This window comes from Gadus morhua, chromosome 2 (genome assembly GCF_902167405.1).
Source record: "Gadus morhua chromosome 2, gadMor3.0, whole genome shotgun sequence".
Taxonomy (NCBI): domain Eukaryota; kingdom Metazoa; phylum Chordata; class Actinopteri; order Gadiformes; family Gadidae; genus Gadus; species Gadus morhua.
The window spans coordinates 7,424,697-7,450,714 of NC_044049.1; the positions used below are offsets into that span (position 1 = coordinate 7,424,697).

A 26,018-nucleotide genomic window follows, 5' to 3' on the forward strand; every position below is an offset into this window, starting at 1 on the left:
CTCCGTTCTAGATCTTTGGTCTCAATCTTGGATCTACATCTTGGATCTCCATCTTGGATCTCCACCATGGGTCCACACATTCCACCTGTTGCTCTCACCAGTCCCGTTGCTCCTCCTGAGGGTTATCCAGCAGCACTCTGACAATGTACAGCAGACAGCTCAGCACTTTCAGAGAGAAGTTAAACATTCGCACCCGCAGACCTGCAATGTGATAAAAGGAGTCAAAGAAAATCCAAGCAACAAAAACAGCAACAAATCCATGCATTGTAAATCTCTTGGGCAGAAAATACGAGACAAAATTAAACCACGGACACTGAAGAGAAAAGGGCAAGCATCTCATGACAGGAAGTACACCATCACCGCACACCACGTCACGTCACACAAATGCATACAAAACCAATTACAGCGGAAAAATAAATAGTGGGCCCTCATCAAACAGAAACAGCACACAGACAACTCACTGGATCTTTGGTTTTTGATGAAGAAGAGTTTGAGGCGCTCCTTGAATGTGTTCTCATTCACATAGAACTCTACCTGCACCCTGACAATGAGATAAAGACATGGGCAGTAAATAGAGAGAGAGACACACCAAGAGATAAAACTGAGACAGAGACAGACAGACAGACAGACAGGCAGACAGACAGACAGAGAGAGAGAGAGAGAGAGAGAGAGAGAGAGAGAGAGAGAGAGAGAGAGAGAGAGAGAGAGAGAGAGAGAGAGAGAGAGAGAGAGAGAGAGAGGGGGGGGGGGGTGGAGAGAGAGAGAGAGAAAGAAAGCAAAGCAAAGCAAAGTCTGAAGACGCCACCATTGGAGAATCATGAAAATAAATCCCGGTTTTACCCAGGCAAGGCAGGGTCTGGACCTGAGAAACAGTGTGTGCGTGTGTGTGTGTGTGTGTGTGTGTGTGTGTGTGTGTGTGTGTGTGTGTGTGTGTGTGTGTGTGTGTGTGTGTGTGTGTGTGTGTGTGTGTGTGTGTGCGTGCGTGCGTGCGTGCGTGCGTGCGTGCGTGCGTGCGTGCGTGTGTGTATGGGGAAGGAGGGGTTGGGGTGGTGGTGTGGGGGGGGGGGGGGGGGGGGGGGGGATGACAGAATGTAACAGCGCACTCCTGGAAGTCCCAGTTAGGGGGAGCAGAAACAAAGAGAGGTAAGAGAATGGTTGTATGAAAGGCCGGCAATCTGGGCGGGAGAACAGGAGAGCGCCATACGGGCGTTGAGGCGGGCTGAAGGCGGGCGGTCGGGGGGGAAGGGGCTCCTCGGCCCGGCCTGCGTACCGACCGGCTCCCGACCTCCAGCAGTGGCTCTGGCTATCGCCCGTGATTGAATATAGAGCAACAAATGACTTCCCCTCATGGTTCTGCTACAACAATGGCAGCTGTGATTACCGTTTGCCTTTTTATTTTTATTTCTTCACCATAACGGACCGGCACGTTGCAGTGGTTTTCAGATGCGATTTGACCACAGCTTCTCTAGGTACGATTTGAGAGGGAGAGAGAAAGTAACAGCAAAGAGAGCAATATTTTGAGAATAAACAACCCAAAGAGCCCTCCCATTACTCGCTACGTTTCTCCACCATTGAGAAGCGGTGCATTCACCAACTTGTGTTTGACAGGCAAGACGAATCACATGAACCGATTAGGGGAGAGATGCCCTGATTGGCCACGAGCAATTTACAATCAAAGTGGTCTCATACAGAGGCAGACGCAGTCAACTAGGAACAGATATGCTCACAAAGCAATTCACTCACAAACAGCTGGACAGCTAAAATGACACTCAAATGATAGCTCTGATAGCTCTTACCTACAGCTCCTTCAAGGAGCAGGTGTAGGGGTTATGCATATTGCTCAAGGATGCCCACAGCTTAGAATGTGGACATCAAACTGAGAACCTTTTGGAAGAGGGATTGAATACCCTACCCACGGCACTAGCCCTCGAGATCATTCAGCCGTGTGTGTGAGCCGGCTCTGCAGGATCTGCTGGAAGCTAAACTGGAAGAGCCTTGACAGACACCGCTTGATCGACCAGTACGCTTCAACACTCTTCCAGACACAGTGTGTTGCTTTCAATATGTCTGTTATGCTGCCCAAACACACACACAAACACACACACACACGCACACGCACACAAGCACAAAACCACTTACTCATACACCTATGCAAAAATTACAATACGAATACACACACACCATACAGTTTCTCAAACACCCATAGATACACAAACACGCACACACCATCATACACAAACGCATGCAATCACTCACACACAAACGCAAAAACACACATACACAAACACACACCCTCAGACAGACACACACACACACGACACACACACACACACACACACACACACACACACACACACACACACACACACACACACACACACACACACACACACACACACACACACACACACACACACACGCACACACACTACCAGTCTACGGACAGAACTCTGGGAGCAGATTGAGGAAGACTCTTCTGACTGTCTCTCTCTTTCATCCTATACAGACAGAGTGCTGTATGGCCCAGTAGGGGGGCTCCGGCCCCCCGGCCGAGACAGCTAGTGGTCCTTATTAACTTATACACAGATAAAAAGGAGATGAACCACACCCCGTTTGGCCAGTCCCAACACAGCCTGAGGAATGGGAGGAGAAGTGGAGGGGATTTCGAAGACTTCATTTTAATTCACAAAGCTCCAAATAATGAGCTTTCACGTTTTTATACGGGGATATTTCACGAAATGGAACGAGGAACAAGAGAAAGGAAAAGAAGAAAGAAAGAAGAAAAAAAAGAATCATCATCCCTTTGTTGCTATGGAAACAGGAATACACTGTCCGCAAGTGTCTCTTTCCCTCCCTCTCCCTCTCCCTCCCTCTCTCTGGTGTGAGCAGATGAGTGCAAACACACACACTTGCTAAGTGTGATCAGCCATCCTATCCCCCACCGCTCAGGGGGGCCCGGTGAAGGCTTGCCTTTAGTGTGTGAGATCCCCACTGGCTGCATGACACTAATGGCATCACACAGGCTTTGGGAAACACAACCACACGCACACGCGCCGCACACACACACACACACACACACACACACACACACACACACGCACACACACACACACACAGGAGGTGTGGAGTTCCCCCTTCTGTTGAGATGACAGTGTGCCACCAAGGGAAAAGTGAATTCTTCTTTACACCTATCCGTCCAAAAAAAAACAAGAAGGCTCCCACCCACCATTCACGGAAGGTAAAAGACGTTTGGCAATCCTGTTTAGACACCTCATGACGGATACTGCCCATTAAGTGGGACTGGTGATCCAATTTTTGTTGCATAACTTAGTATCTTTCGTTACTATCTTTATTTTGTTGCGTTATATTTGAATATATTGGAAGGAGGCTGCGTATCTAAACCTGCCCGTTCATTTCTGAATGGTGTGGAGCTGCACAATTTCAAAAAAGTTTTTTCCATTCAGTCATCTCTGCTTTGTCTGCCATGCTCTCCGCTCAGCCGCCACCCGACCCAGGTAGATGACCAGATAAGACACACAGGACGACAGGTGAACCCTGTAAACCACTGATCCAATCCAATAGTCAGACCGGTTTATTGGGTTAGTGCGATAAGGGGTGAGGGGGGAGATGGAAAGTCCTGCAGGGGGTGGTCGGAGCCAAAGATGAAGCAAGACAGACAGGGAGTAAATAAGCCAATGTTGGCCGGGGGCGTTCATTAAAGGACAAGGCTTTTCAAACATTGATTGATCATAACATAACATGACATTATAATGCTGCAGGTTTCTTTATGATCCTTTTCTTTTTAAATACAAAGCTAAAAGATTGAATTAACTGCGCAGCTACCTATTTATTTCTGTTCATAGCCACAGGGGGAGTTCTGACTGAAGTGAAAGGCAGGTGGACTCACAACGGGAAGCAAGTCAATCGACATGGAGGTGGATTGACTTGTCTCACACAGTCACATGTCTCCCACACACACATGCAAACACACACACACACACACACACACACACACACACACACACACACACACACACACACACACACACACACACACACGCACATACACACACACACACACGCATGCATGCATTCACGCACATACACACACACACACACACACACACACACACACACACACACACACTGCCAACTGTCCTCTCTCTAAAAAGAATGGAGATTTAAACAAAAAACACACACACACACACACAAACATGACACTGTTTCATGAACATAATAGTTTATTACAGAGGTACTCATTAAGGTTGGTTGTCCCCAACTGTAATCAGATACCATATCTTGTCTGTAATCAGATCACTCAGGTGATATTATCAATGAAAAAAGTCATAAAAGGAACGCCTCCCTTCAGGAGGAAGAAACAGCGGTTGGCAAAACACATAATACGAACAAAAGAAGAATTCATAAAAGCTTTAATAACTGCCCTCACAGTAATACGAACAATTTCAGTGTTTGTACTTTGTTTTTTTCGCGAGCTGATCCTTCCAGGCATGGAATTATTGTAATCTCAGAAGTGGCCCCTCTCCCCTCCTCCCCCTCCCCCACAACCGGCGGTCGTGACCAAGTATTATTGGAGGTCATTTCGCTCCCCGATGCTCATCTCCACGCCAGGGCTTCGCCGCTCGAGCGTTCACCAGTGGGGTGATGAATAAAAGTGGAACCGTAGCCCAATAAAGAACCGAGCCGCGGGGATTGATCAGGACTCTAAATGTGTAATCTGATGGGGAGGGTTGAAAGAGAGAGAGAAAAAAAAGCCCATTAAAAACTCATGAAAGAAGAGTTTAAAAACTGAGAGAGACACGGAGGCAGTCTGCGATGCCGCCGGTCAGCTCCAAAGTGTGAAAAAAACACCCATGAGTCAGAGATAGAGGGAGCAAGGAATGCAAATAGATAAACCACGACACCTTTGAAAGATTAAGCAAGCGGAAAGGATATTAAAGTTACGTAAATTATGTTGATTACCATGTGCTATAGCCTAACACCGAAGAGATCACCCTGTTAATGAAGGCAGCCCACAAACAACTTTGTCTGTTCCAAGTTCAGACGACAGGTCACATGCAAGTAATGCAAAAGTGTGTATTTCATAACCCTAATTCAAAACACACAATCCCAACGGGTTTAATTAAACAGAAAGATGGTGGCTGAATAAAGAGTTGCAAGATTGATAGTGGGGATGACAGAGTATTAACTGAGCTACGGCAAGATAAATTGCCTCGAAGCGTTTGCACAACCACTTCTATTAGTGTTTCTTAAGCACCGTGCTGCAAGAAGGATGGAAAGAACCAAAAACAATATACAATATATAATACAATACAATAGCTGTATGAAGCAAAAGGAGGAAGGACCCTCATCATCTTCTGTCTGCTTCAACCGATGCATCGACTCAATAGTGGGTCAGAACTGGATAGCAAATGTAAGAGATTGGAGGACAAATAAACAAATGTAAGAGATTGGAGGACAAATAAACTTTTGTGTTTAGTCCAACTATGACACAAAAGTACATCACAACATTATTTAAAAAGATATATATATATATATATGGGAATATGTGCAAATACCTTTTTCTGTTTTAGGTATATCTTAAAGGGTTTGTGTATAAATCAAGTATCAATCAATCAGTAGGAACATATACAATCTTCTCCCATATATTCCTCTTCCATCTCATGGACGTTGATATGGCTCATATCAGATACATTTTCTGCAAACTAACGTCCATTACTTTTCCTATTCGGATTGAGTTATAAGATAATCCGCAGTTAAATAATAACCTCATTACAACAAAACAAATAACTTTTGTGCGCCGAGAAACTATATCTCGCTGGATCCAAAAGTTGAGAGAGCTACTCCATAAGTGTACTAAATCCCATTGCTATGTTTAATTGTTTGGCGTTAACTGTTTAGCATTTATTAAATAGACAGTATTTAGTTGGCAGCTCACACAAAATGCACAGATGAAAATATAAAACAGCTGGGTGTGGGTTTGTTGTCATAAATTTGTTCTGGGTATTAAACCAGATGAATAGCGTTGTGTGATAATAAAAAGACATGGAACAATCGCACACACACACACACACACACACACACACACACACACACACACACACACACACACACACACACACACACACACACACACACACACACACACACACACACACACACACACACACACACACACACACAAAGGCATACAACAAACGAGGACAGGCAGATTTAATGGGGCAACAGGAAGCAAAGACATTGCTTCCCACCACAGCTGCCTTGCAGCTTAGAAGTGGCAAGGTGGGCCTGGCCTCATCCGACCAGTGGAAAGAGATCCAGGGGAGGCCCGGCCCTGACCTACTTCCACATGACACACAACGGACACGTTTTAACGTCAGCCAGAGAGGAAACCAAAAACATGAACGAGTAAAAAGAACAACGCAAAAAATGCCAATGTTCTTCGACATTTTCAGCTGACAAAACAACTGAATTACCTCGGAATAAATTACATTGAAAAATCCCAATTTGCACAAATCCTTGACAGGTTGATGCACATGAAAAGACGATTACACTCCGCAGTAGATGATCATTTGTGAGCCTGTCTCTGCTGGCTGAAACCCTCCGCACTTCAAACTAAATCAGGGTCTTGCTTTTTGCTTTCCTGGAGCTGCAGCACTGACAGTCAGTTAGTGGACAAATTGTGTTTTATTCATAGCCATTTCCTGGCCCCTGCTCTGGCTGTCCACAAATTAAACCCTGCCGTGCCTAATCCAAGGAGCTGGACGCCCCTCCCATGCACAGCCAGCAACATGTTGCTGAATTCCCTGGACAATTGATCAAACTCTGCCTGAGTCGGCAGAAGATCTGCTTACCTGTCGCTGTTTCCGAGCTTACATCAATGGAAAACACATAAAAGGCTTGAGTGCCAGGTAAAAGCACTTACACACCACGATGACTTAGAAGTGCCTGCCACTGCGTTGGCTGAACCCAGCACTGGGAAGGGCATTCTTTTATTTTTTGTTCACCTATTTCTGTTTCCACAACTCATATCTCTATCATGGCAGAAAGATACACATGTCATAAACTGTTTGAGTGCCTCACACATCACAATTGCAATTTCATTAAATCCCAATAAAACTACATTCTATCTCGCCTCCCATCTATAGCCTTAGCTATTAACCTCAGATGTTTACAGATATTCAACGTTAAAATTAACCACGATATAAAACTCTATTTTGAGTTTCCTCACGTTACCACTTGAGGAATGATTAAGACTGTGCCGAAGTGAGATGAGAGATGACTCCCCTGAGCCCCTTCCTCTAAAGAAACCATAGTTTCTTAAGCATTGAAGCTGAGCCCTATTGATGCAATGTCTTAAAGGCGCAGTGTGGTCGCAGACTACAACCGACCAATTTCCCAAACCTGTTTCCAACAACGTAGGAGACGCTATGGTGGCCAATGGGTAATTCCAAAATCATGTCGTTGTCCAATACAGCATTGACGAACCATGTGTCAAAGGATGAGATTCTTTGATAGATAAATAAATTATACAAGGTACTAGATCGGCAAAACAAGATAGAGATCAAGATAGCGATTATGATTGTTAATTCTCCCTCATTGGTGAACCGTTGTGCGATAAAACCACACGTCCTATCCGGAGCCTTTTGTCTATTTCGGCGTGCAACATAGCGGGCTCCCTGGAACAGTACCCTCTATGTACCCCAGTACCCCTATGTAGCTATTAAGGGCTCATCATTATGTAACAAAAACACAGCACTTCTCATTTTCGTGGGATTATACAATTATTCAAACACACTTATGAACATTATGTTCCATGTCTGCCAGATGCTTCTTAATAGTACACACTGCAACTTAGAGCTAACAGCATTAGCATTAGGAGCGCTGACATAAAAATAAAAAAAAAGGAAAACATAAAAAAGCAAATTGCCTAGTTGTCAACGACAATTTGGCAATTCATTTTTTGTCCGTCTTATTTTAGTTTTTCCTCTTTTTCTTTTTTACTGGCTTTTCACACACGGCGTGCTAAACGACCCCCTAATAAGTGGCACAGACGATGAGGAAGGAACACGTTTCCTAGCTCTTGGTTATGGATTGAGATCGAGAGTTAACCCCGCTGCACGCACAAAAAACACAACACAACAGACACGCTCTGATGAGAGCTCAACACAAAGGGAGTGTGGAGTGTGGCCCAGGTGAATAGGCTCCACTGTATACAGCCCGCGGCTCACAGAGGGGAAGAGCCGAGGACGAGGCAGGCACTTTGTTCGACAGGGGCGGAGCACGGTGCGCAATATTGTTTTCCAGTCGGAGGGCTCTCCTTCAAGGCTGCATGTGAGCGCTTAATCCTCCGACCTGCTCCGCTCTCGTTTTGTCTCCGAACCAGCAGACCGTCTTGTGTGTTTTGTTCGAGCAGTCACCGCTTCACCTCTCCCTGCGTCAGTTGTAACCCGCCGTTATAATAATGACCCGAATAAGGAGGTCGCTCAGTGAGTGATTTGGTGGGAGCTGACAGTCTTGTTGCCTCACCGTGATCTAGCCAATCTGGTTTGTTGTCAGTCGTGCTAATAATAAAGCCAGACTATCGATTTCCATTGGATGAGGTTTCATTTTCAAAAGATAATCAGCTTCCGAAGGTGCAACATCCCTAACTCTGGGGTAGACAGTTTTTACAACTTTTACCGTCATGCTCCACATTTGCGTCATTAACTCTCATCTCTCCATGTATGACGGTTTCTATTACAGAAGCAATTTCCATAATAAGTGCATGATTATCCTCAATAAAACTGCATATGAGTTTTCCTCTAATGAAATTATCTTTTTACAGCCAACATACAACTACTCAAGTAGGGAATCGTAATGAAAAGCTCTCCAAGAGACTAGTTGGGGCCCAGCCGGGGAGAGGGGTGTGACGTGTGTGTGTGTGTGTGTGTGTATGTGTGTGTGTGTGTGTGTGTGTGTGTGTGTGTGTGTGTGTGTGTGTGTGTGTGTGTGTGTATGTGTGTGTGTGTGTGTGTGTGTGTGTGTGTGTGTGTGTGTGTGTGTGTGTTTGTGTGTATGTGTATGTGTGTGTGTGTGTGTGCAGGGCCGTGGCACCAAATCCTGGGCCCTGTATACAAGAGGTACTGATGCCCCCCCCCCCCCCCCCCCCCAAATTCCCTCTACCATTGTTGGGGGGGGGGGGGGGGGGTAGAGAACGGGGGGTAGAGAACCATTGTTGTCGGGGGGGCCCGACAACATGCCATGGGCCCCCCCTCTGCCTTGGGCCCCCCCAGGACTGCCTCACTTTCCCCCGCAGTCCGTCGGCCCTGTGTGTGTGTGTGTGTGTGTGTGTTCTTCAGTAATTAGCAGCATTGGAAAGGTGGCATTCACATTGACGTCTTCAGTGATAGTTCATGTCCTGCTTTGACCTGACGAGAACCAGGCCCTGGACGGCTGTGTTAGAAAGGAGGCGCGAGAAGGAGGCGTGTGCGAACGGAGAGGGAGGGCCCGTGCGCCGGTAACGACGACGAAGAAGACTGACGGAAGGCTGATGCGCGGGCGGGGGGGAGGAACCCACCGACAACACGTCGAGGGACAGAGTGTCAGTCATTTGTATGGTAATCCTCCACACTGCAGATCGCATATTTACCCCCCCCCCCCCCCCGAGTGTTTGAGAAAGCGGGGTGTTTCGTTTCACATGCGTTCCCTTGAAACAAATAAACCAACCCTAGGGGCAGGAGTCAAGTAAGGTATTGTTTTGGAAACCATTTTTAATGGATGGGGCTCGAATGAGTGGGTTTAGAGAAGGGAAGATCATCAATAGAGAATGGGCCTCTGTCTGGGAATTCTCAAATATCAGATGACAGGAGGGTTTCGTCACAAGATAAAATCAGTTGGAAGGAACAAGGGCCGATAAAGGGAGTGAGAAAGAGAGAGAGAGAGAGAGAGAGAGAGAGAGAGAGAGAGAGAGAGAGAGAGAGAGAGAGAGAGAGAGAGAGAGAGAGAGAGAGAGAGAGAGAGAGAGAGAGAGAGAGAGAGAGAGAGAGAGACAACAGAAGGCATGTTTTAACATGAGTAATGATGTAAATACAACCCAGACTGCGGGAGACAACAACAGACTACTTTTCCGTGGTGGTCATTATTCTAATTCTAATTCTTACACTCATCCAGCCCAAGCAACTAGGCCTCTGGTGTTTTATCCCTAGATGGACTTTCATTTCAAAATGAAAAACACAAAAACCTTTACCTATGACGGCAGACCATTAACCCGTACAAGACCTGCCATTTCACTGCTGGGTCATCTGGCATTTGTTCAACCGGGGGATATGCAAAGCAATGACATACCAGCAGAGAACACAGAGTTGAAGGATGGCAAACGAGGGCGAACCACACAGTTATGCACACTACTGCTATCTCTCTCTATGTTCTGCCTCTGTCTCTCTCTCTCTCTCTCCCTATCTCACTCTCTATGTTCTGTCTCTGTCTCGCTCTCCCTCCCTCTCCCTCACTCTCTCTCTATGTTCTGTCTCTGTCTCTGTCTCGGTCTCTCTCTCTCTCTCTCTCTCTGTCTCTGTCTCTGTCTCTGTCTCTCTCTCTCTCTCTCTCTCTCTCTCTCTCTCTCTCTCTCTCTCTCTCTCCCTCCCTTTATGTTCTGTATCTGTCTCTCTCTCTCTCTCTCTCTCTCTCTCTCTCTCTCTCTCTCTCTCTCTCTCTCTGTCTCTGTCTCTCTCTCTCTCTCCCTCCCTTTATGTTCTGTCTCTCTCTCTCTCTCTCTCTCTCTCTCTCTCTCTCTCTCTCTCTCTCTCTCTCTCTCTCTCTCTCTCTCTCTCTCCCTCCCTTTATGTTCTGTATCTCTCTCTCTCTCTCTCTCTCTCTCTCTCTCTCTCTCTCTCTCTCTCTCTCTCTCTCTCTCTCTCTCTCTCTCTCTCTCCCTCCCTTTATGTTCTGTATCTGTCTCTCTCTCTCTCGCTCTCTAGCTCTCTCTGGCCATGAAGGAAGCCAAAAGAGGGCGAGCCACGACAGTTATGCTCTCCCTACTGCTATCTCTCTCTGTGATCTGCCACTGTCTCTCTCCCTCTCTCTCTCTCTCTCTGGCAAATATTTCTCCTGTAGATAACGTCGCACGGACGTGCCGCGTCCCAGCGCATCTCCTCACCCTGATTGCGTTATAATAGTCATCAGTCTGAAGCCATAAACACCCCTGGCAGAGATCGGGAGAGCACAAGAGGATAGAGAGAGGGAACGCTCTGCATGCATGTCTACTTCTCCTTCTCCTCCTTTTTCGTCTTTCTTCCCCAGCGCCGTCATGGAAGGGAGACCTGTAATATAGCCGTGTTAGATGAATGACAAATCAATTCACACCTATGTTATTGTCCTTAAAGAGCTCTTTAAATTATCTCACACCTGAGAGCTGTGGGACGATGTGCAAAGCATTCCGGCAGGGTTAAGGGGGAGCTCTTTAGAGCACGAGAGGAGTTGGGGAAAAGGCCAGGCGGTGTTGCAGACACTCAAATCAGAAGAAAGATGGAGGGGAGAGGATGCCAACAGGCAGGATTGGTCAAAGACACTAAGTAGGGAAGCCCAGAAGCGCTGGATGTGAAGGGCAAAAATGAATAGAATGGGGAGATGTTGGCCACACACAGAATGCTGGATAGAGGCATTTTAGTCACTATACATATACAGTATGCGGTAGCCATACTGTATGGTGTTTGCTGGAGAATTAAAAGCTTGGCTTCATGTTTTCCTTTGTCTAAATACATTGTGGCTTTCTACAGGGGGTGAGCATGGACATGACTAAGGCATTACTGTTCAATGAATGTGGACCCCTGCTACTCGTAATGGTAAGTGCACCTGCATACTTTTAGTGGTTCAGCCTTGGGAATAAGATGAAAATAATAATGAATTTTGTGTCACTATTAACCTGTGCTTCTCTCGGTTTCCCTCCCCGGGCCATTTTCTTCTTTCTATTTTGAGGAGTTAATGCTCGCTTTGTGGATCTGAGTTCAACAGCTTGTCTTTTCAGAAAACAGGCTGGTCACTTGCTTTCCAACCTCCAATACAGAAGCCAGGTAGCTTGGATCGTAAATTTGCATTTTTGTATTTGCATTGTGAGCTCAACTATAAGCAGCTGGCAAAACAAACAATCAAACAATCGCACTCATCGCGCCCACGTCGTCCAATGGACTACGAGCCATCCCAAGCCGCTCATTTGCTTGCGCGCCTTCCCTACGGCAGCAGGTAAACGGAGCGCAACGGAGCATCTGTTGAGCCTATACTCAACCCCCCCCCCCCCCCCCCCCCCCCCCCCCCCCCCCCCCAAGCCACCCAGCAGTGAGGTTCTCCTCATCTCAGAACTCAAAATAGATCCATGCATAAACAACGCCTCATCGGTCTCTTTCCATTATTGATCGGATGACATGGATTACCGGGATTTAATCGCAAAGACATTATGCAAATTAATTTGGTTGTCACTCTTCCTTCTGCAGATCAAGTGATATAATGCTCCCAGGGGGTACACTCTTCTGTTTAATGTGAACTGCGGTGGTCTCTTCAGTCATGGTTTGCCCGAGGTCAGGCTGCACCCGGGCATGATAATGTTGCACCCTAAATGCAATTGTCACGTCAAATATATAGCCAAGGGTTTTTAATGGCGATGTTTATCCCAATTATCGGATTCGACACACCCACTCAGCACCACCAGCAAGTACGTCGGGCCTCATTTCTCACTTAGCAACAAGGTAGACCAGCCGTGAAATGGGGAATAGGGTTTTCCATTAGACATTCAAATCCAATAGTCGGATATGCAAACTCATTGGTCATCCATTAATAACACAGCATCCCATACATTCAAGCGGATATAATGTCAGCTCGATTACTAGTGGATTTGACGGAGCCACTATATCCCATCCGGGGGGTTAAATGAAGACCCTTTGGCCCATCATTATACTTTGCCATTTAATCCGCACAGGATGTTCCTAACCTATGGAGGTATTGTGCATAGGTCTACAAATATGTTATTTTACTACCTTTTTACGTATAGGCCTTTTTTTTACTCGCTTCTTTTTTGTTGTTTTGTTGTTGTTAATTAAGCCAAAAAAAGAAACACGTAGCTATTTGTCCTATACCTCCAAGTTAGGCCTAAATAGGCCTAACTCTGCCCCACCATGTATCTCCCCATATACCTTCCAATTAAAAGTCCACAAATTACCATAGGCTCCTTTCCTTCATTTAATTTCACAAGGAGACTCGCCTTCTCTTTAAAAAGTTGATTATCTGTCTCGGTGACGCAATAGTTTTCCCCTGAAATGCTTTTATACTCTGATGGTCTTGTCCGCACGCGCAGTCACAGCAACAAACCACCCAGGCTGATATTGGCAGCGATACGCGCGCAAGCAAACTACCTGTTGCAACATGGGTGTGTGAGCTGCTGAGCCGCTGACACTCACGTAGCCTACAAACCACACCAAGATCCGCTGCTCCCTTATTCCTAGTACAATCCGCCTATAACATAAAAATGTATAGCTTACAGGGAAATGCATTAAAGTGTTGATCACGGTGGTGGTGGTAATGATGCTGCTATTGAACGGAAAGTATGCGCCACAAAGAGGATGCAAAGTGTGTAAAGATGTGCATTCGTTTCATCAGCTCAAGTTCACATGCTTACCTATCGTCGGATTGCCAGTCTCCAAGCAACAGGTCTCGGAACCGGTACCGAGGCGGCAACGGCAGCACCTCCTTCTCCAGCTCAACCATTGTCCCCTTTCTTCGGCGTTGAAAGAGCAATAAAAAAAAAAACCTGAAGGGAAACACAAAAACCGCACCTCGAGACTATAAAGCAATTCCTTAAAAAAAATAAAATAAAACTATCTTCCACTGCTATGGAGACCGTAGCCTAGGTGAATACCAGGCTACTACAATGCATGACAGCCCCAAACGAATGTTATTTTTGGTTCCTGTCGATGTACCCTACTTTTTCCCTCCGAGGCAACAGGTCGAGTACGCTCCGCCGTAATGCGTGGGTAGACTTTTGGTGTGACAGCTGGCGTGCAACTGGTTGTCTCTCTTTGAACATCAACATTCTCTGGTCTCTCATCCCCGTTCACGCAGCGACTGAGCGGACCGGAGATGCAGCCAATCGATGTGTGGGGGACCAGATTCTCACGGTGCTTTATTGTATTGGTTTGATGGTTATGGAGAGCGTTTGTTGTTTGTCATTTAGAAGAAACCAAAATATAATTTTTAATATGCAACAGTTTTTACCAGCAACATTTGCACGTTTAAGAAGCTAAATTACAACCAACAGCTCTGATTTATAGCTCTGATTTATTTTGATTTTTTGGGGACATATTCATAAACCGGTGTTGTGCCGTTTTCCAAATTATGTTAAGCACTAGGCTAATCCCCTAGCGTCTCAAATATAAACAACTGTAGCTTTTTAAACCAATAATGAGATTTTCAGTCGGGCCTATTTTTAAAATAAACAAAACGCCTCCCACATGCTTTTTAAATAGAGAACAACTTGACTGTTTACTAATGTGGAGCGTTCGTTTGCTCGAATTGATGCAAATCAGTCAGCGACATCAAACCAACTTTCAATCCTGGTAAGTAGCCCTAGGCAATAGACTTTGTTAACAAACGATTTGAATGATTCCATTTTATCAATCGTTGTGCTATTTTAGGAAGCGCCAAAAAAGCATCTGGGTATAATAAAACAAAAACAATCGCAGCAATGGAACATCAAAGTTGAGCTTCTCGACGAAGGTCTTACAATTTTTTTTTTTTGTCCACCTTGCCCTCTAGTGGCAATGTCACAAGATCACAATCCACCCTAGATTAAGAGCAGATGGCTTGTCTAAACGGCCTAATATAAACACAACAAAACAACTCATAACGTTGGTAACTTTACATGATTCACAAATAACTGTCGCAATGCACATATTGATAAATCAATATTAATGTATCTTATTCATGAGAAAAAGAGGAATGTATTGAAAGTGCCCTTCAAGTAATGGGGAGGCGTGTGTGCATGTGTGCTGCGTGGAACGGGGAGGGGCATGGGCTTTGTAGCTATTGTAACTACAAAAAATGCGTAATTACCAAGACAGTTTATTTTCTCCATTTAATACTGTCCAGTTTAGCACAATGTAAAAAGCAGTTTATTAAAGACACGTAAAAAAAGGATATAAAAGTATGATTGATTGGTACATATTTAGCTATAAATAAAACAGTTGTCGTTGTCAGTGTTGATCCAATGTAATGTTGACCGAGGCCAGGGCATCCACGGCCCAGCTGGGGTACTGGTCACTGGATGGAAACATTTTCCTCATGAAGTTCTTCACGAAATCCGGAAACCGGCCGTCGATAATGCTCTGCCTCGCCGAAAGCATCAGGGTGAGCTACGAAAGGAGGCACAGCGTGATGCATTCAGGAGACAACAGGGCTTCTTCATAATCCATTACTAACCATCAGTATGCATAAGAACAGATGGAAGGAAGTCAATTAAAATCGAGTAAAATCGGTTAACAAGTCTGCTTGAGTAATGTCTATTATTTATGGAGACATAAAAAACATAGTGACATTAAATCCCTTAGTTTCTGTTGCCGTTTCAAATATTCAATCTGTTTATACTTTATGTAAATTATAAGCAAATATTGGATGTGTATTTGCATATTCCATAATATTATGCACATAATAACTATGTAAAACTAATGTTGATTTTCCTCTTTTTTTATTATTTGCAAAAAACTATTTTAATGTCTATAAATAAAAAAATATATATTTTACAATGACCATGTAACAAGCACTTGTTTGGATTATCGTCTGAAATGGGCAAATGTGTTAATTACGAAATGCTTTATTTATTCATCTTCACCGCTGCCTTTAATTCTCTTCAAAATTAAATATTGATCTTGATGTTTTCCAAAATCCAAATTCAGATTCATAGAGAACGGCGGGACTAAATCCCTCGTTGACTGAGTCCTGAGCGAATGGGTTAGATAAGTAAGTTTAAGTTAAAGCTGAGTGAATTCGCGTTCTAGTCTCCAACATTTCGTTCTTACTTTGCCACTTGAGGCACATGGGGGGAGAAGCTCCACATGGACTAAAGGGCTGATTATGCCACGTCGATGCAACGCAATGACCAAGCAGACACTTCTACGCAGTCGTGCACCTTTTGGTTCTGCGACGGGTTTTAGTAAGCGGACCAATCACAGCCCTTGCTGCTTGATCGCCTCGACCCAAGGCTGAATTGTTGGGAGGCGCACGTCAGGCCCTCACGGTGGACGCAAGGGGGGTCCGCAAGGACGTAATGGGACCTTAAACCCCCTTGCGTTGCGTCGACGTGGAACCATAATCATCCCTTAACACTACTTCAAACTGAACAAAGGAGCTGCTGCAACTGGGAGCTGAACCCTGTGGCCATATTCGAACGAGCAAGCTTTACCAGGTCAAGCATGCTAATAACATTATATATATATATATATATATATATATATATATATTATTTTTTTCAGACAATCCAACACTTGACAGCATGACAATAGCATCACCCTTACTAACCTGGTAGGAAATGTTGTGGATGGTGATATGATGCATAGCGGCCGTGTCATTCTTGAATAAGGCGTGCAGGTATGCCCGGCTGTGTCTGGAACATAACAAAAAGGGGAATTCACAAGCACACTCAATCTAACCACCTTGCACAAAAAAATAAGCGATCAAACTTAATGTGTTGTTCTTCATTCAAGGTAATCTCTATATTTATATTCCAACATGAAGTCATCTCAGAACCGCTGAGATAAATCTGATGTAGCTTGCAAGCCACAGGGATTCAATTTAAACCCACATTGGCTTTAAACTTGAATGATTTCACTGTTGGTAATTACAGCTTAAAAGGTCATTTTCTTTGTTTAATACAGAATCTGTTTCCCTCCTTTATTGATTAAGGTATAAAGAGACAATCTAGGTATTATGAAGGCACCCAACAATATGGTTATCAGGATGGAATGGAGAAAATAAATAATGGAACCAACGCAGAGTACACAAGCACAAGGTTTTTATCAATATAGAGTAAGCTCATACAAATTCCCTAAGATCTATTGCTTGATCTCGGTTTACCTCTTGCAGGTGGGACACTTGCAATCCGGGTCAATCGGTTGGAAGTCCTTTGCATACTGCTTCTGTTTAACCTGGAGAGACCCCCATGGCACCAGCGCCGAGCCAAACCTCTGGGGGTAGCATGAAGATCATTCAAACCATTGGATTCATTGGCTTGATATTGCATTACTTATTTAAACACTATGAAAGCATAGTTGAAGACCCCAGCCCAATTTGAGCATGAGCATGCTTACCGCTGTACGGGTGGGGAAGACGCAGTCAAACATATCACAGCCAAGAGCCACGCAGACGACCAGGTCCACGGCATAACTAAAGCGAAGGAGGACAGAGACATGTCACGCATGGCCATGGTTACAAGTTTCTAGCCATGTGCACAGTAATTGAACAAGAGTAATTGAACAAAAACAATGTCCAGAGGCATTTCTGTCCACACTCTGATACACATTTATGAAAGGGACTATATTTCAGGGTGCAAAACTCACCACTTTATTTGATAGAAGGCAAATATTTTAACTAATACAGCAGCAATGTTAACAGTTTATTCCTGATTGGTTAATAATGATCCAAGGGGGCATTTTCAATAACAGGATAACTCTTCCTTTTAAAGGACAAATCCGGTGTAAAATGGATCTTATATATGATGATTAAGTATGATAACGATTTGGAATGTTTGTTTGGGAGCAAAAAAGCACGTATAGACACATTCTTAAGTTGGCTGTTTTTAGCCGATTCTACCAAAACGCTATAAATTTGGAACGATGGGGGCATGTGTTATGGTAAAAAACGAAATCATTATTTTAAACCACTTAAAAGGCTAGAAGTAGCCCGACTCTTCTTTGGTAGTATAATAAGGGTCTTAACATATAAAACGAGGCATTGATCACTTTGTAAGTGCACAGATTGTTTATTAAAAAGGACATTTTATACACACAATACAATCAGTAGTTCAATCTGTACACTTACAAAGTTATCATTGCCTCGTTTTACATGTTAAAGGCCGTGTTGCAGGGTTTATTTTCCAACAAATTTGTGCAATTTGCTTGTTGGTAATAAAGATTTAAACTGTTATTTATTGTATTTAATGTTGTTAGGTATCACAAAACGGAACGCAATACGAAAAGTAGGTACTATTTTAGCGTTTTGCTATTGATTCTCATTTCCCCCAGAATGCATTGCATGACGTCACGTTGGGGAGACACGGACCAAAGCCGCATTGAGACCCTTGAGAGTAGAGACTAGTAAGAGAGTATTCAGCAGATTATACAGATACATAGATAAATACATAGATATTATATATAGTTAGTATATGCTACACGTGAACCTCCTAAGATGGCGCAATTTGATTGTTTCGCTATCTTGGGATATTGGGCAATATCCCATGATTGACATCTCAAACCCGATATTGTTTTCATCGCAAAATGTCCGCTAATAACAACAAATAAACCTTCGGTCTCGGGGGCTATTCCCCACTATTCACTTCGCCTTCGGCGAATTATTGTTGACTAATAGCCTAGATAGATAGATAGCCTAGTCAAGTCTTTATTAATACCAAACTACACAAATCGTCAGGAATTCATTTAGGTGATTCGGCTCACACAGTATATCCTACAAGACCACACAGAACAAGGGAGACAACAAGTCTGACTGGACATACACAAAATACATCACGTTAAAACTATACACATGCGTTGATAGATAGATAGACAGATAGAAAGATAATTAAATATGTTCTATTATTTGCCTTGCGGAGCCAGCCAATCCTGTGCGCGTATGCAAATTAGCCATGTGCGCCTAACACAAGAAAGACATAATGTTGAGAAGTCATACTAAAAAAGGAAGCAAGCGAAAGCTAAACCAGACTGTATCAATCACATACTTTTGGGTCCATTCTAACTTATGGTAAGAGGCTAGTCTTTAAATCTTTGCAGTAACTGAATGTTGATGATAAAACTTTTTATAAATTGTTTTGCATAAGATGAGTGTGTGCGACTGTGCGTGTCCTTTCCGGCTTCGGCATACTGCATGGTTATGAAGACCTTGTGGTTAGTTGTAGTCTTAGTGAAGCAGCCTAGCCTTGGAGTTGGATAAGTTGGAGTGATAGTTTACGGGTGTTCGAGAGTGAGAGAGAGAGCACACCCGCCGTGGTGTCTTTGGCTTGTTGTGGGCTGTCTGTCCGCTGGGTTGGACGATGAGCTTTGTGTATGCGTTCAATGTATCTGTCTGGTTGTATTTGCGGTAGATTGATGATTAAATAATGTCACACCCCTATCGGTTATACTTGCATGCACTCATTTGCAAGTGCACTGATTGCGTGTCCGATAGGCTGTTAACCCATTATTAGCATTATGCCTTATATTTCTAGATCTTCTGACTTAGTTTACCGGTACTTACGACATAATCGCTGTCACTAGATATAAAGAAAACCTTGACTTTCACTCGGTGCTATTCACTGAAAGTAAAAATAAATAAAAGTGTCGTCATTATATGCACTGCCGTTCATTGACTAGCTCCAGTGCTCATTGCTGCTTGCTAAATGATAGCAACTCCACTCGTTCTCCTCTGACCATGCATTGAATTGGCTTTGATCAGTTCTCGGCAATTCCTCATTTGCCCTCTCACGTTTGACAGGTTCGAAATTATACTGCTGTGGGCCATCATACATGTTATTTGTGGTTCTTGCCACCTCTTAGATGCCATAGTTCTAGTACTAGGCTGAGGCTACCTTCCACCACGTCTCCCCAACGTGACGTCATCGCCGAATGGCGCTAGAAAACACCCGTTACAGCCAAAAACGACAAAAACTGGACTTTACCACTATTTGAGACATTTTATAAGTGATACACATATTTTGAGTGCTTTATGTCGTCAATCTGCACAAATCCAACATCAAAAACAAGGGTCAAATGCAACTACCAGCCAGACGTTTCCTTGACAACACTAAAACAATATGCTCAAACTGCCAGGGTAGAATACTCAAATTCTGCTGCATAAATCAATATAAAACAATACCTTTATAGATTAACATAATTTATGTCTGATGGTTGGTAACTTTGGTATAAGAGGAATACACTTTTGTGGTTAATTCCTTACATAACCAACTGTGAATCTAATATTAGTGCAAAATGGCTGTGGATATATAAATAGGGTTCAAGTGTCATTTGAGTAAAGTGGCAAGTGGTTGACAGGAAGGCCGATAAGCACCAGAACCAGAACCAAACTAAAAGAGGGCAACTTACCCAACGCCCATGAGGTAGCGAGGCTTGTGTCGAGGCAGGTGCTCGGTGCTGAGCGTCACCATTCTCCAGAAGTCGTCCTTCTCCTCCCCTCCGCTCAGCCCGCCGATGGCGAAGCCTGGCACATCCCGCTTGGTCATTTCTACTCGTCAGTGAGGACACAACAAGTGGAAGGTAGATAGGGTACCAGTGTTTTTTGCAAAGACGTTGAAAATAAAATGCACTGTTGAGGCAGGCCTTACAATTTCAGGAAAAAAAATATAAGGTGGAAAGGTATCCGTTTAGTAGTGAACAAACGTACCGTCGAGGCAGGTCTTGCGCAGGTCTGCGCTCAGGCCTCCCTGGATGATGGCAAACAGGTTCTGCTTCTCTGGGTTTTGATTCGCCCCTATGCAGCGGTCCAGCCAGCGTATGGAGCGGTGCATGGCTTCCTCTACACGAGGACCCGTCACCGTGCTACTGACCACGTCGTCCAGCTGCATCATGATGTCGGATCCTGAACGGGCAGACACTTGAGGTCACTTCAAGCATTCAGCGCTGATGTTCTAAAATAGGGAGACTTGACGAAAAGTCAAACCCTGACCGAGGCTGTTTGTATTTCGATGGACTTCTCTGGCGTCAGGAGAATCTCATTGCCATCATAGGGAGATTTAAATTTGACACCTTCCTCCGTAACCTCGGAAAGTTCAACAAGAGACACCATCTGGAACCCCCCGCTGTCCTGTAACAAGCAGGGAAGTTGTTGCTGCCACAATTTCATGTTACAGACCATACGTAGTATCTTCCATAAGCTCTCCTATTACAACATTGCTGATAATACAAAACAATTCCGTTATTACAGTGGTTACAAACAAGTCCATTGGTCCATTGGTTTAACAACTCACAGTTAGGAGATTCCTCTTCCAGTTCATGAAACCATGCAAACCATTGGCTTTCTCGATCAACGCTGGCCCCTATTAACAATAGTGCGTGCGTTTAATATATGGCATATGCTTAGGCCTACATCATCCATATTATCGTTTTAATTCGCATGCTTCTTGTTAGGTTATGAATCTAGCCAGTGTGTTATGCGTTTACCTACCGGTCTCATACCTAAATGGTATGTGTTGCCGAGGCATATTTTACATCCAAGATCCTCTAATTGATCCGAAGTGATACCTTTTAGAGTTCCTTGAGTGCCAACGGGCATGAAAACGGGCGTGTTTACGAGAGAATGTGGCAATTTAAGATCACATGCTCTTGCTTTTGTCACCGGACATTCTGCGATAATTCGCAAAGTAAGTGGAGAAACCGCAGAGAGAGATTTTAATGAAGGCATGCTCGTTTTTGAAGCAACTACATCTGATGCACTATCTATGGGCGCAGCCATATTGGATTGTCAAAACACGTACATGACGTACATCAAAGGGTCGGAACCTTTGGGTGATTGACATTCCAAGTGACCATTGGAAGAATAGTTTGCATCGCCAATGTAGCTAATAACGTGTCTCAAAGGGAGATTGACATTTCAACTGACCATTGACATGGTACTTTTTAAATATTATGTAAACGCCCCTTAAAAGGCAGCGAGCTCAGCCAATGGATGTGTCTCATTCATCGATAGCAGGGGAGGCGGTTCTCTCCAACCACGGGGCGGCTCTGGTTTCCAACGTAGAGTCATAATAATGAGAGGGAGTGTACATAAGTGTACATTTATAATATAAACATTTATGTGTACACTCATGTTAAAAGTGTACATATTATGTACACTTTTAACATGATTGTACATATGAATGTATTGAAACCCCGGTAGAATAACGAGGTAAAGATATGTTTCAAATTGGAAAATAATTGTATATTCAACATTCGACATTGGGCACAATCATGGAAAGGCTAATTTTGGAACTGGGAGAAACTACTTTGATTTTCAATAAAGAAAAGCATGTCTCCACTTTGTTGATAGTAAATAATTAAGGAAGTATTTTCGACCTTGCAAAAAGGGCGAAAAATAAATGAATGATTCATATTGTCCTTAAATGAAAACCAAACATATCTTAGTACATGGCCACTATCATGCTTTTGACACCTGTCTTTAAATAACATAAACGATTACTTTACATGCGCTTTTTTTTTATTTTTTTTTTTTAAGTTGTTAATTAAAGTCGAGATTTGGATCAGAATCAATCCGCATCACTACTTTTAGCCCATTATCATTTTTCATTGTAAAATATTTCCAGATGCCCTCTCCCGGCTAGGAGAGCCATTTTGAACCCGTTCTGTCTGAGCTTCAAGTGGGCGGTGCTTACAAAGACACACACACTTACACGTACACACGCGCGCACACACACACTAACACACACGCACACACTCTCTTCTTATTTTATCTGTATGGTTTCAACCGATCCCGGATGGCGATATTTAGAAGGAAGTTTTGTTTTTGCGAGTTTTTTATCCATTTTAGCCGACTTGACGAGCAAACCCGTTGAAAGAACACGGACACTTTTATGTGTATATATAATAATCACAAACTGCCTACAATACATCGAGGGAACAGAGGTAGGAGCTGTGGGAGAGAGTGAAACACCGCACTTTATAGTAACCTGAACACCTTCCTGCTAAGCTAACATTGACTAGCTTTTACGAGCTAGCCTCTGGTTTGTGTTGAGGGACTGATCCAACCAAACGAAGCCATGGGGAACCGGGGGATGGAAGACCTGATCCCCCTGATCAACAAACTTCAAGACGCTTTCAGCACTATTGGCCAAAGTTGTAATTTGGACCTCCCTCAAATCGCTGTGGTCGGCGGACAGAGTGCTGGGAAAAGCTCTGTCTTGGAAAATTTCGTTGGCAGGTTTGTGTCGCTGACTGTTGACATATTTTCTTCTTTGCATGGTTATCAATGATTCATCTATACCACATTCTCTTTGTACCTGCTGTTTGATTGTTTTCATTCTCGTTGTTGCAACGGATTCAATGTGTATATGGGTCACAGTTTACCAGCCTATCCATTAGGGCTGATGCTATGTTGTTTCCTAGCGCACATGAAACACTGAGGAAAAAAAACGAAATTGACCCAATAGTTAATTCATTTATGACCTGGACGCTCCCTAAAGCCACTGACAGACCGGTTTAGTATGATATTTTGTGCGGTGCTCGTACAACCTCTGGAGTTGGCTATTTACTTTACCTCTAAAACATTTTCTCTAAACATGACGTGCGTGCAACGCAGGATTTTGAGATAAACTATCAGATCGCTATCTTTCTTTCTGCCATCCCTATAGCCTCTCCTCAAAATATACATATTAATTATATTTTCGATTGCATGCCACACCCATAATGTTTTTAAAGTCAAGGTCTAAAGCGAAAGTAGGACTGTATAGATTGGGGCATTCCGTACCTAATAAAGGCAAATATTGCAGCAATTGGATAAACATTAACTAGCCTTAAGGATATGTCCTAGTGCTTTGGGATTAATCACATGACTAATAGTATTTTCTTGTCTCCTGATGTCACATTGCACACGTATTACTACCTCTAAATAAGTGCTTATGCCATGTATAGTCATGATTGCCAAAACCTCATCTTCCCCTTTTGTATGGATACAGTGTGGTAGGCTTTGACAATAGTCACTTTGCAATAGTCACTTTGCAGCAATTATCTGTGTCTTCTGAACAGTAACCCTCAGGCCTTCATGCACACAGATCCTCCCCTCTCCAACCCGTCCAGGCGTCCTGACCTATCCTACACATTAGTATGAGTAATATCACCCTGCAGTCACAAGGCACGTTTCTCACGAGCATCTTGTTGAGCAGGTTTCCTTCATTTTTTAAAAGACTATGGCAGGCAAGTGTCTGACCCCACCCATTTAGGACAAACCCACACACACACAATTATACAAAGCATACTGGTATGCAGGCATGCAGGCATAAGACAACAAGTATGCTTCATTTGAATATGCATTTGTATGCTTCCTCTTAACCAAATAGAGTGGGCAACTCGCATTTATTTTGAGTGGCAATCGTGTAGTCCGATGACACCTGACACACGTTTGCCCTCGTAAACATGAGCAGCCTGAGCCCATGAAGCTATCTGAGCTATTGATACTTTGATGAAAAAAAAAAAGTGCAATGAAAAATAGTGGGGGACTCCATAAAGCCCTTTAAAACCACTCTGGAGGAAGAGTCACACACACACACACACACACACACACACACACACACACACACACACACACACACACACACACACACACACACACACACACATTGGGAGGGGGATAGGTTTTATATAGATAAGAGCCAAAGGGTGGCACTTCTGTTCACTAGCAACGGGCTTGCTTACGCAGAACTGAGGTGTGACTCATTCTTTGTTTAAGAGACCTATTCAGAGTGCGAGCCTGGAAGTGGCCTGTTCTGCTGCTACCATGACTTCACCAACAGGTGATAGCAGGTGCACCTTGCACTGGCCATCCTTCACATGTAGTAAAAGTGAGATAGTGTCCCTGTGTGCAATGCTTCAAGTTGTACAACACAGTGTCTGTAACACTTCAATTGTACCATACAGTAAAGTGGTGAATAAAGTATAAGTATAGTAGCATACGCAAGATGCGCAACTGTACGTAGACTGTTGCTGTATTTAAAATCGTCTGTCTTTGGCTGGATTTGTGTTGAAAAAAAAGAGGGTGTGTGTGTGTGTGTGTGCAAGCAAAGGCCGAGTGTTTACTATAGCATAATGAGCTCTCTTTCCCAGTCTGCCGTCGCTCCTCAATGGGATGGGAATACCCCCGTCGCAGAGTGACACACACACACACACACACACACACACACACACACACACACACACACACACACACACACACACACACACACACACACACACACACACAGATGTAGCCATAACAAGGGTACAAATGAGCCTCTTCTTCACCATGCCACATTGAGGACCACAGAGTGATGTCATGTTCTCTGATTGGTTAAGAAACCACACAGAGTTCACAATCCCCTGTCGCTGTCGATATCCATGCCATCTCTATTAGTCTTCTTGCTTATTGCATCGTTTTCTCTTCTCCCAGCCATCAGCATGCTGATAGGGAAATGGGACAAGTCAGCCAGGCCAGACAGTTTCCCCTCGAGGGCCTCTGTGCTTTGACCTCTATGTGCTCCGATGCTGTTCAGCATGCTGTGTTGTTGTGGATGAGATGGGGGGCCTGTTCTCACTCCCCAGACTGCCAGGGGGATGGAAACTCAGTGGCCGGTCGTTGTTGTTGTTGTTGTTGTTGTTGTTGTTGTTGTGGTGCGTGTCCTGTCACACACAGGCTAATCAAATCACCAACTGAAACGATGGCCTTGGGTGTGTGTGTGTGTGTGTGTTTGTTTGTGAGTGTTCTTGTTTGGGTTTTAATCGGTTATGTGTGTGTGTTTCTTGCAACATCCTATTTGGGTGGATGCCGAGGCTTTTAAGGGGAATTAATTTGCAGATGCATTGGGTTATTATTTTTCAGTGATGAGTTTTAGACCCAATTCAAGACCCGGTATGAATAAGTAATGAGACAAGTCACCACCTGCTGGTCGTGGTGCTCATTACAGAGGAAAGTAATCGTCTCATGAGTGGACTCACCAGGGTCAATGTTCAGTGTCTATTTGGAAACGATTACATTTATAATACAATCAATATAATTATAGACACGGGAAGGCA

At 44.0% G+C, this 26,018-nt stretch overlaps 3 protein-coding genes across 4 annotated transcripts in view; 1 reads left to right on the forward strand and 2 right to left on the reverse strand.

Moving 5' to 3' along the window:
• kcnt2b (potassium sodium-activated channel subfamily T member 2b) overlaps positions 1–14,124 on the reverse strand; it is a 67,639-nt gene extending 53,515 nt beyond the window's left edge. For both annotated transcript variants that reach the window (XM_030337826.1, XM_030337817.1), the window contains exons 1-3: positions 13,664–14,124; positions 462–541; positions 99–201 (exon numbers count right to left, since the gene is read on the reverse strand). In XM_030337826.1, the coding sequence (XP_030193686.1) occupies positions 99–201; positions 462–541; positions 13,664–13,752 (272 nt within the window). In that variant the 5' untranslated portion in view covers positions 13,753–14,124. The remainder of the gene's footprint in view (positions 1–98; positions 202–461; positions 542–13,663) is intronic.
• Positions 14,125–15,087: 963 nt separating this feature from the next.
• qtrt1 (queuine tRNA-ribosyltransferase 1) lies at positions 15,088–21,783 on the reverse strand. The gene is given in 9 exon segments (XM_030348182.1): positions 15,088–15,395; positions 16,558–16,642; positions 17,113–17,222; positions 17,346–17,421; positions 20,349–20,487; positions 20,647–20,866; positions 20,929–21,066; positions 21,230–21,298; positions 21,427–21,783. Coding segments are annotated over 9 exon segments (1,284 nt in total). The 5' UTR covers positions 21,715–21,783; the 3' UTR covers positions 15,088–15,236.
• A 902-nt stretch (positions 21,784–22,685) lies between these two features.
• dnm2a (dynamin 2a) overlaps positions 22,686–26,018 on the forward strand; it is a 28,564-nt gene continuing 25,231 nt past the window's right edge. Inside the window, 1 exon segment of the mRNA XM_030338930.1 lies at positions 22,686–23,175. Coding sequence (XP_030194790.1) covers positions 23,015–23,175 — 161 coding nt within the window. The 5' untranslated portion in view covers positions 22,686–23,014.